At 46.5% G+C, this 16,382-nt stretch overlaps 1 protein-coding gene across 1 annotated transcript; it reads left to right on the top strand.

The window, feature by feature from the left end:
• The first annotated feature begins 10,189 nt into the window (after positions 1–10,189).
• On the top strand, positions 10,190–16,055 carry LOC124694718 (ADP-ribosylation factor-like). The gene is made up of 5 exons (XM_047227671.1): positions 10,190–10,207; positions 14,662–14,860; positions 15,396–15,466; positions 15,634–15,753; positions 15,933–16,055. The coding sequence occupies exons 2-5, from the start codon at positions 14,713–14,715 to the stop codon at positions 16,053–16,055; spliced, it is 462 nt and encodes a 153-aa protein (XP_047083627.1). The 5' UTR covers positions 10,190–10,207; positions 14,662–14,712.
• The last annotated feature ends 327 nt before the right edge of the window (positions 16,056–16,382 follow it).

The raw sequence follows: 16,382 nt of genomic DNA, 5'->3' as shown, positions 1-16,382 counted from the left end.
ACCCTATCTCCTGGCCGCCTCGTGGCCCCACTTCGTTGACTCTTCGGTCTTCTGGAAGCTTCGTGCAAAAATAGGACCCTGGGCGAAAGTTTCGTCCAATTCCGAGAATATTTCCTTACTAGGATTTCTGAAACCAAAAACAGCAGAAAACAAAGAATCGGCTCTTCGGCATCTTGTTAATAGGTTAGTTCCAGAAAATGCATAAATATGACATATAATGTGCATAAAACATGTAGGTATCATCAATAAAGTAGCATGGAACATAAGAAATTATCGATACGTTGGAGACGTATCAGCAGCCGGCTAGACCTCCGTGGAAGCCACGCTGCTTCTCCGCTGCTGGCTTCCGAGATCCGCTGGATGATCTTCATGCGTCCCAGCTGCCGATCTCTCCTGTACTAGTATAGACAGGGTTTTCTTCATCTCATCGACTTCCGATTCCAACCGCGCCACAACATCTGCATCCCGATCCGACTTTCTCTTACGGCTTCGTAACCGTATGGGTCATCGTCCCGGGAGAACCCTTCTTTCCATGTAATGTTCGCGGGCATGCCTCGTACACGTCCTCCGTGTTCGGGATTCCCGAGGGCTCTTGTCGTGCGCATCGTTCTCTCCGTTGAACTTGATCTTCCCCTCTTGAGCATCCCTCATTGCGTCAATAAGGGCTTGGGTGGGTTTAAACATTTTGTTCCCGTAAACACACGCCCTCGTCTCCGGGTCTAGCGTTCCCCCATGCCCGTACTCACCAGCTTTTGGCCCTTCGGTCCCATCCCTCCGTACTCGGACGGATTCCTCGCCTCCCCAGCTCGTTCTCCATCTTCTCCCACTTAGGCTCCCAAAAGCGATACCCTCCTGGCCCCATAACATGATTGTACTCCTTCTTAGCCGCATTTTCCTTATTTTTTTCGATATTTCAATGAAATGCTCCGATTTCTTCGCTTCACAAATTCTGGCCAATCATGTTCAAGTCTCTCATACTGTCCTTTGAATTCCGGAGTCTTGTTCTGGTTGACATAGTCACGGGCTAGATTTTGCTTGAATTTCCGGAATGTATCGGCCATCTTACCAAGAGCGAAGTGTTTGACTAGCCTCCTCCTCTCCTTGTTTTCCTGAATCTTGTTACCCTCCTCATAGAATTTGTGGTATTCCGGAGGTAGGATGAAATGCTCCATAAGCTTTTTAAAGCAATCCTTTTTAGTTCTCTTGTCGACAAAAGTGAAACCAAGACGTGCCTTCTTTGGCTCATTCCACTCCTGGAGGGTGATCGGGATGTTGTCTCTAACAACGGCTCCGCATTGGTTGATAAACTTGGTGGCGTGATTCGGGGGCTCCAGCGGCCTGCCGGTTGCAATGTCGACAACCTCGATGGTATATGTTTCTCCTGGTTTGAGCGTCTTGGTTGCGCCACGCTTTGACGACGACGTACTCGATTTTTTCGACGATCCGGCCGAGGGCTAAAATAAGAAAGAGAGTCGCGCGTGTTAGTACACACATATTTATTCAAATCAGTAAGTTTGTATCACCAGAGGCAAAATGTATATATATACATCGGCACCGGAGCTGGTTGCTACTTGCAATTGAAGATCGTCGTTTACCGACGTTTCTTCCCCATCATCTTGCTGACGGCCTTCATCTTGACCGTCAAGATTCAGATAAGAAGAAATATCCTCTTCATCTTGTTCGGTCGGCACATAAGGAATATCGCCTTTTATGATACCAAATATCTGTTCTTCAACTTCTTGATCATAGTTGTCCATAATCGGGTCAGCTCTATCGTCCGCCATATGTCAGTCCTGAAAACATGTAGTAAAAACTAAGTAATTGTGTATATGGCAGCATTAATTATCACATCTACATATAAAGAGAGAGGGCGACGAGGGAGGCGAGAGGGGGGACGCGTGTATTAGATGTGTATATATATGCGGACGATCGACCTCGCAGTGACCGCGTGACCGAGAGACCGGTGGCGGTGGCGAAGCGGTGGCGAAAGGGCGGTAGCGATTCCGACGACACATAACCCTCGCCGCCCCCTCTCGATCCCAAAAAAACACCGCGCGTATACGGAGGGGGCGACGAGCGCTGCCGGCCCCCTCTGTATACGCGCGGTGGTTAAGTCAAATTTTCGTTAAGTCAAAAAATTTAAGACAAAATTTCTAAGTCAAGTCTAGAGTTCTTTTAAAAGTGAAAAAATACAAATAATATGTTAAGTTATTTTGAGTTCTTGTAAAATTTAAGTCATATTAAGTCAAAATTTTAGTTAAGTTAATTTTATTAAGTCATAATAATATGTTAAGTTTTAATTTTATTAAGTCAAAATTTTAAGTCATATTAAGTCAAAATTTAAGTCATATTAAGTCAAAATTTTATTAAGTCATAATAATATGTTAAGTTTTAATTTTATTAAGTCAAAATTTTAAGTCATATTAAGTCAAAATTTAAGTCATATTAAGTCAAAATTTTATTAAGTCATAATAATATGTTAAGTTTTAATTTTATTAAGTCAAAATTTTAAGTCATATTAAGTCAAAATTTAAGTCATATTAAGTCAAAATTTTAGTTAAGTTAATTTTATTAAGTCATAATAATATGTTAAGTTTTAATTTTATTAAGTCAAAATTTTAAGTCATATTAAGTCAAAATTTAAGTCATATTAAGTCAAAATTTTATTAAGTCATAATAATATGTTAAGTTTTAATTTTATTAAGTCAAAATTTTAAGTCATATTAAGTCAAAATTTAAGTCATATTAAGTCAAAATTTTATTAAGTCATAATAATATGTTAAGTTTTAATTTTATTAAGTCAAAATTTTAAGTCATATTAAGTCAAAATTTAAGTCATATTAAGTCAGAATTTTATTAAGTCATAATAATATGTTAAGTTTTAATTTTATTAAGTCAAAATTTTAATTAAGTTACATTTTTAATTAACAAAAGTTAGTTACAAATAATAAAAAAACAAAAAAACTTAGTTACAAATTAGTGTTCTTCACATAATTTAATTAAGTTACATTTTTAATTAACAAAAGTTAGTTACAAATAATAAAAAAACAAAAAAAACGGCCAGGCGCGCGCTGGCCTCTCTCTCTCTCCCCTCGATCTATCTCTCTCTGCCGAGCGGCGCGCGGCACTGCGGCGCGCGCGGCCGGATGCATGCGGCGGCGGCGGCGGGTGCAAGGGGCGGCGGAGGCGGCGAAAGTGGCGGCGCGGCTCGCGTGTGGCTGCGCGGCGCGCGTGTGGCGGCGGTGTGTTAATTTCCGACGATCGAGGGCGGCGAGCGGCCGGCGGTTCTTACGGGAGGATCGACGACTACGGCGGCGCGGCACCAGTAAGAAGCCCGGCGACGACGAGGGCGGACTACGACGGCGACGCGCGGCGCTCTCGGCGGGCAGCCTGACGGCATAGAAGACGAGGGCGGCGACGGCGCGACGCTGCAGAGACGAGGCGACGGTTCGGCGGAGAAGAAGAAGTGCGCGGCCGTCCGCGCGCGCGCAAATTTATAGGGAAGAGCCTTTGGTCGCGGTTGGGCTCACGAACCGCGACCAAAGGGGTACCTTTGGTCGCGGTTGGTGACCCCAACCGCGACCAAAAGGTATTTTCGCCGGGTTTTCGTTTCCCGCGGAAAAATACCCTTTAGTCGCGTTGGTGACCCCAACCGCGACCAAAGGGTCTTTTTCCAATTACTTTTCTTTTTCAAAATCTGAAAAATACAAATAATATATCAAAAAATTCAGAAAAATAAAACTAGTTCATTTAAAAATCTGAAAAATACAAATAATATATCAAAAAATTCAGAAAAATAAAACTAATTCATTTAAAAATCTTAAAAATACAAATAATATATCAAAAAATTCAGAAAAATAAAACTAGTTCATTTAAAAATCTTAAAAATACAAATAATATATCAAAAAATTCAGAAAAATAAAACTAATTCATTTAAAAATCTTAAAAATACAAATAATATATCAAAAAATTCAGAAAATAAAACTAATTCATTTAAAAATCTTTCCGCCTCAGTCTTTTCGCCTGCCCCCTCTTCCCGCCTCTGTCTTTCCGCCGGCCCCCTCTTCCCGCCTCTGTCTTTCCGCCGGCCCCCTCTTCCCGCCTCTGTCTTTCCGCCCCCCTCTTCCCGCCAGTTCTTCCCGGCCGACAGTTTTATTAGATGATACAAAACCACCTTTAGTCCCGGTTGCACCAACCAGCCGGGACTAAAGATTAGATGACCAGCTCTGGATTCCTCTTCTTCCCGCCATTTCTTCCCTGTCTTCCCGCCTCTTTCTTCCCGCCAATTTCTTCCCGCCTCTTTCTTCCCGCCTCTTTCTTCCCGCCACTTTCTTCCCGCCTCCTGTCTTCCCGCTCCCATTTTTCCCGCCATTTCTCACTACATATATGTTGCCCGGCTTGGCCAGCATTATCACATCTCTACAATCTCTCATCACTCACTCATGGTTTCCACCGCACCCACTCTAACCTACCAGCAGGTGGAGGAGCTTTGCGCCTCGAACTACCCTTGCCCACCGGGCTACCGCGTCCACGCCGGCTGGAGCCTAAGCGCCGGCGGCGTGCCGGTCCCTCCACTCCCTTAGGGTACTGCGCGCCGGGCGGCCATCACGAACCACTACTACCTCGACCTCACGCCGGAGCAGCGGATGAATCCCCGCTGGCATCCCGATAACCAGCATACTTGGGACGCCTTCTTCATCAATCGGCGTGAGAGGGCGCTCGCCAGGTATGAGGAGGACGGTCTGCCTCCCGGGAACTTCCACGAGGCCGGCCGTCGGCTATGGTGGTACGGCCGGACTCTCGCAGAGCGTCATGGACTACATCACGGCCGGCGATATCCCCCGCCTGCGCTACCCTCAGTTCGAGCCACGAGCGCCGCCCGACGACAGCGACGACAGCAGCAGCGACGACGACGGCGGCAACTTAGAAGGCGACGACTACCAGTACAACGGCGGCGACTATGAAGACTACGAGTATGCATATTATACGCCTAGGCAGGAGTATGACTAAATCACTCCAAATTTCATGTATCATCAGTGCTATCTCGAATCAATCGAATCATTCGAAAATGGACACCAAACACATCACGGGCAATATAATTCGCATGATCCATTCAACAAAGTTTGGTACAATAAATTATTACACATCATTTCTTCCCTTGTGTCCCCGCTTGCTTACGATTGGGCCGTATCCATGGAGCATCCTCATCATTTAACTTAATGCTTGGATCGGTGTTCACTTTGAAGGGCGGAATTTCACCAAACATATTATAATCTTCTGACATGTCTGTCTTGTCCTCCACTCCCACGATGTTTCTTTTCCCTCAAAGAACAATGTGGCGCTTTGGATCATCGCATGATGTACTGATCGTTTTCTTATCTTTCCGTTTCCTCGGTTTGCTACTCATGTCCTTGACATAGAAAACCTGAGCGACATCTTTCGCTAGGACGAATGGTTCTTCAAGGTAACCAAGATTGTTGAAATCCACCATTGTCATTCCGTATTGCTGGTCCGCCTTTACCCCACCTCCTGTTAGCTTGAACCATTTGCACCGGAACAAAGGGACCTTGAAGGAGGGTCCATAGTCAAGTTCCCATATCTCCTCTATGTAACCATAATATGTGAACTTTTGCCCATTCTCGGTTGCTCGCATCAAAGCTGGACACCACTGTTTTGGTTGGTGCTCTTTTTATCTTGGGCGATCGTGTAAAATGTATTCCCATTTATCTCGTACCCTTGGAAAGTCGTTATAGTCGAAGATGGTGTCTTGGCCAACATGTACAGCTGATCTACAACCTCATTGTCACTCATTAAATGTTTTCTCAACCAACTGCCGAAAGTCTCCATGTGGGCCTTCCTAATCCAGGATTCAGGCTTCCCCGGGTTGTCCGAGCGTAAAATATTCTTGTGTTTCTCAAAGTACGGAGCCACCAAGCTGGAATTGGTCGGAACCGTGTGGTGTGCTTCGATCGGAGAATGGCCGTCCATACATATCGTTGATTTCCTTCCGATCGTGCCTTTTCCACTTAGTCTCCCCTCGTGCCGCGATCGAGGAAGACCAATCGGCTTAAGGTCGGGAACAAAGTCAACACAAAACTCAATTACCTCCTCATTTCCATAGCCCTTGGCGATGCTTCCTTCCGGCCTAGCACGGTTACGAACATATTTCTTTAATACTCCCATGAACCTCTCGAAGGGGAACATATTGTGTAGAAATACAGGACCGAGAATGGAAATCTCTTCGACTAGGTGAACCAGGAGGTGCGTCATAATATTGAAGAAGGATGGCGGGAACACCAACTCGAAACCGACAAGACATTGGACCACATCGTTCCGTAACCGTGGTAGAACTTCCGGATTGATTACCTTCCGAGAGATTGCATTGAGGAATGCACATAGCTTCACAATGGCTACTCGAACATTTTCCGGCGAGAGCCCCCTCAAAGCAATCGGAAGCAATTGCGTCATAATCACGTGGCGGTCGTGAGACTTCAGGTTTTGGAACTTTTTCTCCGCCATGTTTATTATTCCCTTTATATTGGACGAGAATCCAGACGGGACCTTAATACGCTCGTGCATTCAAAAAAGATGACCTTCTCTTCTCTGGTCGGAGCGTAGCTGGCACGACCTTGAAACCATTCCGGATGCTGGTCATCAGGGTCTTTCAAGCGTTGCTGGTCCTGCCGTGCTTCCTTTGTATCATTTGTCTTCCCATACACGCCCAAAAAGCTTAGCAGGTTCACGCAAATATTCTTCGTAACATGCATCACGTCGATTGAAGAGCGGACATCTAGGACTTTCCAATGTTCTAGCTCCCAGAATATAGATTTCTTCTTCCACATGGGTGCGTGCCCGTCAGCTCCCTTCGGAATTGATTGTCCGCGGACCCTTTCCAAAGATGACTTTCAAATCCTTGACCATATCAAATACCTCAGCACCAAGCAGCGTTCCGCGAGGCTTCGGCCGGTGATCCGCCTTGCCGTTGTAATGCTTGCCGCGCTTTCTTATCGGATGAATTTTCGGAAGAAATCGACGATGCCCCGTGTACACGTTCTTCTTACAATTTGGCAAATGTACACTTTTAGTCTCATGTAAGCAGTGCGTGCATGCATTGTATCCCTTATTTGATAGTCCCGAAAGGTTACTAAGAGCAGGCCAATCGTTGATGGTTACGAAAAGCAACGCTCGTAGGTCAAATTCCTCTTCTTTGTGCTCATCCCACACACGGACACCAGGTCTGCCCCACAACCGTAAAAGTTCATCAACTAATGGCCTTAGGTACACATCGATGTCGTTGCCGGGTTGCTTTGGACCTTGGATGAGCACTCGGCATCATAATGAACTTCCGCTTCATGCACAACCAAGGAGGAAGGTTGTAGATGCATAGAGTCACGGGCCGAGTGCTATGGCTGGAGCTCTGCTCGCCAAAAGGATTCATGCCATCTGTACTTAGACCAAATCTTATGTTCCTTGCGTCATCTGCAAAATCTTTAAACTCTCTGTCGATCTTTCTCCATTGCGTTCCATCTGCGGGGTGTCTCAACTCCCCGTCCGACTTACGGTCCTCTTTGTGCCATCGCAACAACTTGGCATGCTCTTTGTTCCTGAACGGACGTTTCAACCGTGGTATTATAGGAGCATACCACATCACCTTGGCGGGAACCTTCTTCCCGGGTTTCCGGCCCTCGACATCGTCACCGGGGTCATCGCCTTGATCTTATAACGCAATGCAGTGCATACCGGGCATTCATTCAAATTCTCGTATTCACCGCGGTAGAGGATGCAGTCGTTGATGCATGCATGTATCTTCAGAACCTCTAAACCTAGAGGGCAGACAACCTTCTTTGCTTCGTACGTACTGGAGGGCAACTCGTTATTCTTTGGAAACATATTCTTCAACATTTTCAGCAAGTTTTCAAATCCCGAGTCAGCTACACCTTCCTGTGCCTTCCATCTCAGCAAATCCAGTGTGCAGCCCAGCTTTTTCAGACCATTATCGCATCCTGGGTACAACGACTTTTTGTGATCCTCTAACATGCGATCCAAATTCTCCCTCTCCTTTTCAGTTTCGCAGCGACTCCGTGCATCAGCAATGGTCCGACCAAGATCATCAGCGGGCTCATCACGTGCCTCTTCTTGATCACCTTCCCCTTCACCTTCCCCACCTTCAGCATCATCCATGAAAGTATCACCGAAATGATCAAGATAGCTCTCATCGATGTCATCCCCTTCTTCATCTTCTTCCATTATAACCCCTCTTTCTCCATGCTTGGTCCAACAATTATAGCTTGGCATGAAACCGTGCCGAATCAGGTGCAGGTGAACTTCCCTTGAGGAAGAGTAACCCTTCTGATTCTTACAGTCAACACATGGACAGATAACAAAACCCCCCCTGCTTGTTCGCATTAGCCACTACGAGGAAATCTTTCAAACCCGTAGTGAATTCGCCGGAGAGTCGGCTAGCGTACATCCATTGCCGATTCATCTGCATTATTATAATACAAAATATATAATTAACCATCATGCATTTGTTAAACTAAATAGAAATTAAACAATGAACTACACCCATATGCATATTTTATCAATGACACATATATATGAAAGGTTCAAGTTGTTGCTAACCGCGATCGAGGAGGAAAAAATAAATGAGGAAGCTCGATCAAGTGTGGCTCCGACACTTCATATCATGTTTGTTTCATGCTCTTGGGACATTTCATCAAACACCTTGTGTGCATAAGAGGAGCCAAAACCAAACCCTACACCCCCTTGTGAAGTTTGTGAAGAGAAGTGACACCAAATGGCTAAGTGCTGTAGGCTGGATGGTATATATAGGGGAGGGGCTTTAGTCGCGGTTGGCCTGGCCAACCGCGACTAAAGGCCTTTGGGCCAGGCCTGAGGACATTTAGTCGCGGTTGGCCTGGCCAACCGCGACTAAAGCCCCTCCCGTCCACCAGCTGGCCACCGAGCGCGCTGGGCCCTGGCCTTTGGTCGCGGTTCGTCACCCGAGCCGCGACTAAAGGCCCCATTGGTCGCGGTTCTTGCATTTTCGCGACTAATGGGGCTGGACGGAAGGCCTTTTTTCTACCAGTGTATGCATATTAAGAGATCCGTCAGATATGGATGCAGATGTGGATATTCGTCAAGCGGATATCCGATGAATACGATAGCGGAAATGGTATTGATAAGATCTGATGGATACGGATTATCTGACACTTTTTTGGGATAATCCGATATTCTCACAGAGGATAATCCGATAAAATTTGTCCAACCCCAAATACCTAGACAACGCATTTAGCCTGTGCGTCCAACTATGCATGTTGTGTCGACACATAAGTCAGTTTGTTGTACAAACAAGTGTACATTTTTTGATATAGTTCATTGTTGCACTTTTTTGCTTATATTTTTAGATATAAGAATCATATTTCTCATTTTTGTGTTGTTTTTATCGAATATCCTCTTCCGATTCGAGTTCGCTCTGAATCCGCTCCATATCTGCAATCCGATACAATCTGCATTTGAATCCTCATCCGAGCATTGTTCGCTCCAATCCGAATCCATAAAAAATATGGTAAATGATATGAAAACAACAATATCCGATTCGATCCGATCCAATCCGTTTACATCCCTAGGCGTTGGCGCGTTGTGTAGCCCCTCCTCTAGCGGCCCATGAACGAAGCCTTAGATCTAGTTTATTATGTGTCCAAAGCCCATGGATATTAGATACCAATTTCAGATTCATGCATTAGCCTCTTGAGGTAATCGATGCCTTGTTCCATAGTTCTTCCATTAGCCGACGGTGCTACCGTGGTAGTGCGACATGACCTTTTTTTGGGTTCATCACGTGTGTGTGTGAAGTAGATTGAATGATTGAATCTATCCTGATCGTTGATGAATTTTAATTAGCTCGCTGGCTCCGCTTGCTAATCGATGCATTGCCTAAATGCCTAATCAATTCATCCTTGCGTATATGCAATACTGGATCCGAAATTGAATACGTTTCCATCAATTCCTTCCTTCCTTATCATTCCGTAATTGATGCGGAAAAGGAAACGCACGTAAACTGATCCGTGTTCCAGTGGGATACGCTCACGATACGCCGCCCTTTTGTTTGTCTTTTAACCTCCCGACCTCCTGACCTGCTGGGCACCTCACGATACGCCGCCGATCCGACGTCCGCCGCCCGCCGCTGCACCGTGCAGGATTGCAGGTCAGTTTCCCCTCCTCCCACCGCCGCTTCTCCGGTTCCTCTTGGTCGGAGTCGCTTTCGCTGGCTTGATGTGCCCCACCCTTAGCTAGCTACTGGAAATCTTGCTCAATGGATAAAAGCATAGCTTACAGAACACCGGCGTCGATAGAATCTTGTTCAGTAAAGATTACACAGGTCAAGAGAAGAAGTATAGAACACCTCAATTGAATTCATAAACCTCAACTGGATTTCCTAGCTAATGACCTCGATCATGTTACTTACTCCTTTTCGGAATTTTTTGTCGACTTGCGGTCAGATTATCAAGTTGTTATCTAGTACATCTCTTGTACTGGTCGTCAAGCTTTTCTGGCAACAACCATGTCACCGTACTTGCGGTCAGATTATCAAGTTATTATCTAGTATATCTCTTGTACTAGTTGTCAAGCTTTTCTGGCAACACAACCTTGTCAACGTACTCCTATACACCTACATAGTAATACTCGTTACGGCGATTTGCACAAAAATAACCCAAAAGTGAAAGAAAAACACAGACTGACCCTCCGGCGAAACTATTTCACCCATCTAACCCTTTTGTGTGGCGCCCCTCTCATGGGCGCCACACATGCCCATGTGGCGCCCGTCCGGCCGGCGCCACACACCCATCCGACGTGGCCCGTCGACGCTGAGCTGGGTGAGCCGATCCGACGTGGCAACCCGTGTGGCGCCGCTCACGCCGGCGCCACACATTGAAAGTGTGGCGCCGCTCGGAAGGGCGCCACACATCCACTTAAGTTTGCCCAACACATACTGTAAGACAAATCGTCTGGGACTTAGCCGTTTTGGCGAGGCTCTTTGTGTGGCGCCGATGCCACGGGCGCCACACTTGCCTGTGTGGCGCCGATGCCGCGGGCGCCACACAAAGAGCCTCGCCAAAACGGCTAAGGACTAATCGTCCGGAGCCCCTGGATGTTTTCGACCCAGAAGTTGATATATGTTGGCATGTGTGGCGCCTATGACACGGGCGCCACACGGCTGCGTGTGGCGCCGGTGCGGAGGGCGCCACACATTGACTTGTGTTAGAACCATGACAAATCCTAGCATATTCAAACAGGTTTGAGTACAGCATTGCACATATGTACGACACAGCATAATGGTTCAAACGACAAATAAGGTTCGACGACATCAAGGTTCCAATTACAATAAGGTTCAACGACATGAAGGTTCGAGAAGATCAAGGTTCGACAACATCATGGTTCGACAACATAAAAGGTTCGACAACAAGAACATAGCCAAAGGGACATCACTGCGTGGCAAAGGCTCCCTCCCCCCTCGCCTTCTTCTTCTTAGATTCTTCAGCCAATTCTTCCTTCTCCCTTATGTCCCGAGCCAACTGAACCACGGAGTCGAAGAAATGGTGACGCTCCTCCGTCTTTGAAGCTTCCGCTTGAGCTCTTTCCTCCTTGATGCGCTCCGCCTCCTTAGCCACCTCCTCTAGGTGCATCCTATTTGCCCTCTCCCTCGCTATTTGCTCAAGTTGGCAGCTCCTCAGGAATTTTGCCCGTGCCTCGCGGTCCCGTTCGGCCTTCAACTTGTCGTTCCTCCTCTTGTTGCGCAATAGGTATTCCTCATACCCCCTTTGCATACGATCATCTTCCTCCTTCTTCTTAGCTATCTCCTCCCGCCTCTTCCTCTCTAGTGCTTCCTTCTCCCTCTTCCGCACCGTCCTTACCGCCTCCTCCCAAACGGACTCCTCCTTGTCATTGCCCTCCCATGCCCCCTTCCCCTTGGTGGGTTGAGTTGCCATACCTGAAAACCAAATTGAAAAATCAAAGTTAGTCATGGAATAGGAAAATAGAAAGTACAATGCAATTATTAACTTGGAGACACATACGGATAAGGCCCCGCTAGGTATCCTATCATGCTAGTACCCCGACGGCCACCATGCCGACTTCTACTAAGCCCAACTTGAATCCTTGGACCTTGTCGCCATTGTGTTGGATGCCTTGCGGCTTGTTGCCTTGGAGCTTGTTGCGTACGAGCTTGTTGCCGTGGGGCTTGTTGCCGTGGGGCTTGTTGCCTTGGAGCTTGTGTGCTTGGAGCTTGTTGCCGTGGGGCTTGTGTGCTTGGAGCTTGTTGCCGTGGGGCTTGTGTGCTTGGAGCTTGTTGCCGTGGGGCTTGTTGCCTTGGAGCTTGTTGACTTGGAGCTTGTTGGCTTGGAGCTTGTTGCCGTGGGGCTTGTGTGCTTGGAGCTTGTGTGCTTGGATCTTGTTGCCGTGGGGCTTGTGTGCTTGGAGCTTGTTGCCGTGGGACCTAGGGACTCGGTTAGTTGCGGCCATCGCTAACAACAACCTAGGGACTCGGTTGTACGCTTCCTCCCAATCACCGTACAACATCTTAAATGCGGCTTGTTTGGCCTTCCATGCCTTCCCGTACTTGACGTCGTAGGCAAACCGGGATTTGACCATATCTTGCACGGACTTAATTCTCATGATAGGAAGTGATGATATCTCCGCCGAGAGCTTGTATGCAATGAACTCGGATGTGAGTTGACGGTGGTCCGGCTGCGCATCCTTGCCATCAAGCTTCGGCCCCCGGCACATGTGAGTGGCTACACAACTTGTTATGTGCCAAGAGGGCCCTTTTTGAAAGGTCTTGCACGGACAACCCATGGGCACCTTTTATCCACACATTTTAGCGTGTACCGCTTCTTCAAGTCGGAGTGAACAACAATGTAAGGGCGATGATGCTTAATGGAGAACTCCTTCAACCATATCTTCAATTCCAAGAAGGTATCAAACGTGAGCCCTTTAGAGATCATAGCCGTCGTAGCATCCACATCTCTCTTCGATATTGGCCTAGCTCCAAGAAGAAAACTTTTGCCACCATCAACCACGGCTCCATCCGCAAGACTAACATCACGGAACAATGGTACCCGGATATCCCGTCCGGTTACCTTCTTGAAGATCTCGGCTCTTTCGGCTTCCTTAGCCGTCAAGCCATCCTCATCAACCTCCTCTTCGGGTCCATCATCATCCGAGTCCGACGCATAGCATCGGGAATAAGGAATGGAGTGGTCCATCTCCTCTTGCGTCCAATATTTATCCAAATCACCGATATTGTTGCCATTCATCTCGAAACCATCATCACCATCGTCATGCTCGTCATACTCATTATCCAACGGTGGTTGTTGGGCAATGGGAGATTGGACAATGGGAGATTGGGTGGCTTCTTCTTGGCTCATGGGTGGTGGACTCCTCTCTCGAACGGGGGAGGATGGCCGGTTAAGGTCAAGCTCGATACGAGCATCAACCGTCTTGGTTGCAAACAACTCCAAAGCCTTATCTTGTGACCCGGCCACCGTCTCCTTGTAAACGGACCAACGTTGCTCGGAGTTGATCCGCATTGTCTTCCAACGGGTGTGCATTCCAAACCCCACATTATGCCTTCCCTCTAGCTCAACACCATCATTTGGCTCATTCCAATTCAACTCAACCCTCACTTGTGCTACCACCTCCGCAAAGCTAGGGCTAAGGTCAAACACCAAGTCAACCTCTTCCGGGTCCGGCTCTATGTTTCCCTTCAAATAAGCATCCTTGTCCACATGATGAACATGAACAATTCTTTCCATCCCCCTAGCATAATGGGAACAACACATACACACATGTGTTCATTAGTTACCATAATCAACATAGTCTATCCATACAAACTAGCACACTACCATTTCTCCTACTTCAACAACCCTAACATCCAACTAAATCCATCTCCACCCTCAAATCAACCAAATCCACATCTAGGGTTTGACATTTAGATTCAACCAATGGCACAAAATCAATGGATGAAAAGAAGGGGAACGGAGGAGATTACCTCAAGGAACGAGTTGGGAACGATCTCCACGGACAGATCTGATGATTTGGTGGTGGATTTGGTTGGGGGGAGAGGGGGGAGAGAGAGACGGGCGCCTGTGAGGAGAGAGGACGAACGGAGGGAGAAAGAAAGAAGAAGAGGGTCGGGCTGGCTGGGCGCGCGCGGCCAAACTTAAGTGGATGTGTGGCGCCCTTCCGAGCGGCGCCACACTTTCAATGTGTGGCGCCGGCGTGAGCGGCGCCACACGGGCTGCCACGTCGGATCGGCTCACCCAGCTCAGCGTCGACGGGCCACGTCGGATGGGTGTGTGGCGCCGGCCGGACGGGCGCCACATGGGCATGTGTGGCGCCCATGAGAGGGGCGCCACACAAAAGGGTTAGATGGGTGAAATAGTTTCGCCGGAGGGTCAGTCTGTGCTTTTCTTTCACTTTTGGGTTATTTTTGTGCAAATCGCCACTCGTTACCATACAATAATCAGTAATTTATATATATATTAATATTTATTATACATATGCCAACATAAAAAAAGATCCGTGTTTTTGGAGAATCAGTGTATCGGCGTGGTTATCCGTATCTGAGACGAGGTGGGATCATGTTTTTGTGGGCTGCAGGATATATAGACGAGGTGGGAGGAAGAAAGTACCTGCGCTGGAGGAGAGGAGATGGGGCTGACGTTCACCAAGCTGTTTAGCGGCCGGCTCGCCAATAAGGAGATGCGGATCCTGCTGCTGGGTCTCGACGCTGCCGGAAAGACCACAATCCTCTACAAGCTTACGCTTGGCGAGGTCGTCACCACAATCCCCACCCTAGGTGAGCATCTGGACCATGGCGCGATTGTGTGCCTTATTGACTTAAATGATTATCATAATTCATAACTTTGGAGAATGTGAAAAATTTATTTTAAGCTTTTTTGGCACTTCATGTATTTTGTTAACCGGTTTAAATTATACACTCTATACTCTTAAATAGATAAAAAAAAGTGGCTTATATGTTCTCCATTATGCATCTTTGCCGATTGGTTTTTGTTGGTGCATGTATGTTAGAAAAAATTTGTGAATATTTATTATAAAATGTCTAATTTACTACTGGACCCCACCAAGTAAAAATAATTCCTACTTATTAATATTCAAATTTGGAAAAAGTTGACGGGACGCGTACCGAGAAGTTTCCTGTCTATGGGCCAGATTTTTTATATATAAGTGTCTACCATCGTACCTTACTTTTTTTTGTCCTCCGGCGTATGTTTATTGTAGTTATATAACAGATTGAATACTTCCTCTGCAATTTTCGTTCTCCAGGATGATTTATCCAATTTTTCACAAAACTGATTTTCCTCCTAATACAGGGTTCAATGTTGAAACAATGGGGTACAATAACATGAGCTTCACTATGTGGGACGTCAGCGGTCATGCCAAGGTACATAGATAACAATAACATAGTCTGCACCTTTTGACAAATTTATTTTCAGGAGAATATCTTCAATTCGCTTCCATTGATATCCATTGATATGTTATTTCTTTGAATTCCCCCGCAATCTTGCTGTTAAACTGGGTTCTTAAGTTGTTGTGTATTTGTAAAAACAGGTCAGGCCTTTGTGGACGCATTACTTCGGGAACACCCAGGCTATCGTCTTTGTGGTGGACAGCAGCGATAGGGACCGTGTTGATGATGCCCGGTGTGAGCTCCACAGGATGCTGAATGAGGTATATTCTTAGATTCGACCTATCAACATAACTATAAATTTATCACCTGGCAGTTAGGGGAATGCAGCGTGTATGGTCTCCTCTGCAATGCTTTTTGGACTTTCTCCTCTGATTTTTTTTGCAGGATTTCTCCTAGTGATTTTGGAGCTCACTATTATTCACATGTCCACTGATTGCAGGATCGGTTACGTGATGTTGTGTTGCTTGTGCTTGCTAACAAGAATGATCTTCCAAATGCTATGGATGCTGCTGAGATTACTGATAAGCTTGGGCTGCACTCCCTTCGCCGGCGACACTGGTAGCTATGCGCCTCTTGCTTGCCTTTTCAATATACTGAGGGGGTGTTTGGTGTGGCTTTTTTGACTTTTGAGCTTTGCAATGCACGCAAAAGACCTAAATAGGTGTTTTTTTGCTTTTGGATTTTAAGCCAAAAAATAGGATCTTTGTTTTTGGCTTCAAAATCCAAAGCTAAAAAAGCACTATTTAGGTGCTTTTGGTGAGCTTCTTAGCACAGCAAAAAGCCACACCAAACACCCCCTGAGATGCGACTGTGATGTTTCAGCTGTCACTTTAATTGGCTGATTTTCCCATATATTTCTTATTTATTTCTTATTTTTACCGAAGAATGT

Source organism: Lolium rigidum, chromosome 3, assembly GCF_022539505.1.
Source record: "Lolium rigidum isolate FL_2022 chromosome 3, APGP_CSIRO_Lrig_0.1, whole genome shotgun sequence".
Classification (NCBI taxonomy): Eukaryota; Viridiplantae; Streptophyta; class Magnoliopsida; order Poales; family Poaceae; genus Lolium; species Lolium rigidum.
This window is presented reverse-complemented; position numbering and strand designations above follow the sequence as displayed.

Bases quoted from the DNA above. Each gene is read 5' to 3' on its own strand.
- LOC124694718 (XM_047227671.1), top strand. From the start codon at position 14,713: ATGGGGCTGACGTTCACCAAGCTGTTTAGCGGCCGGCTCGCCAATAAG. The intron at 14,861-15,395 runs GTGAGCATCTGG...CTCCTAATACAG, and splicing joins CACCACAATCCCCACCCTAG to GGTTCAATGTTGAAACAATG. The intron at 15,467-15,633 runs GTACATAGATAA...TTGTAAAAACAG, and splicing joins ACGTCAGCGGTCATGCCAAG to GTCAGGCCTTTGTGGACGCA.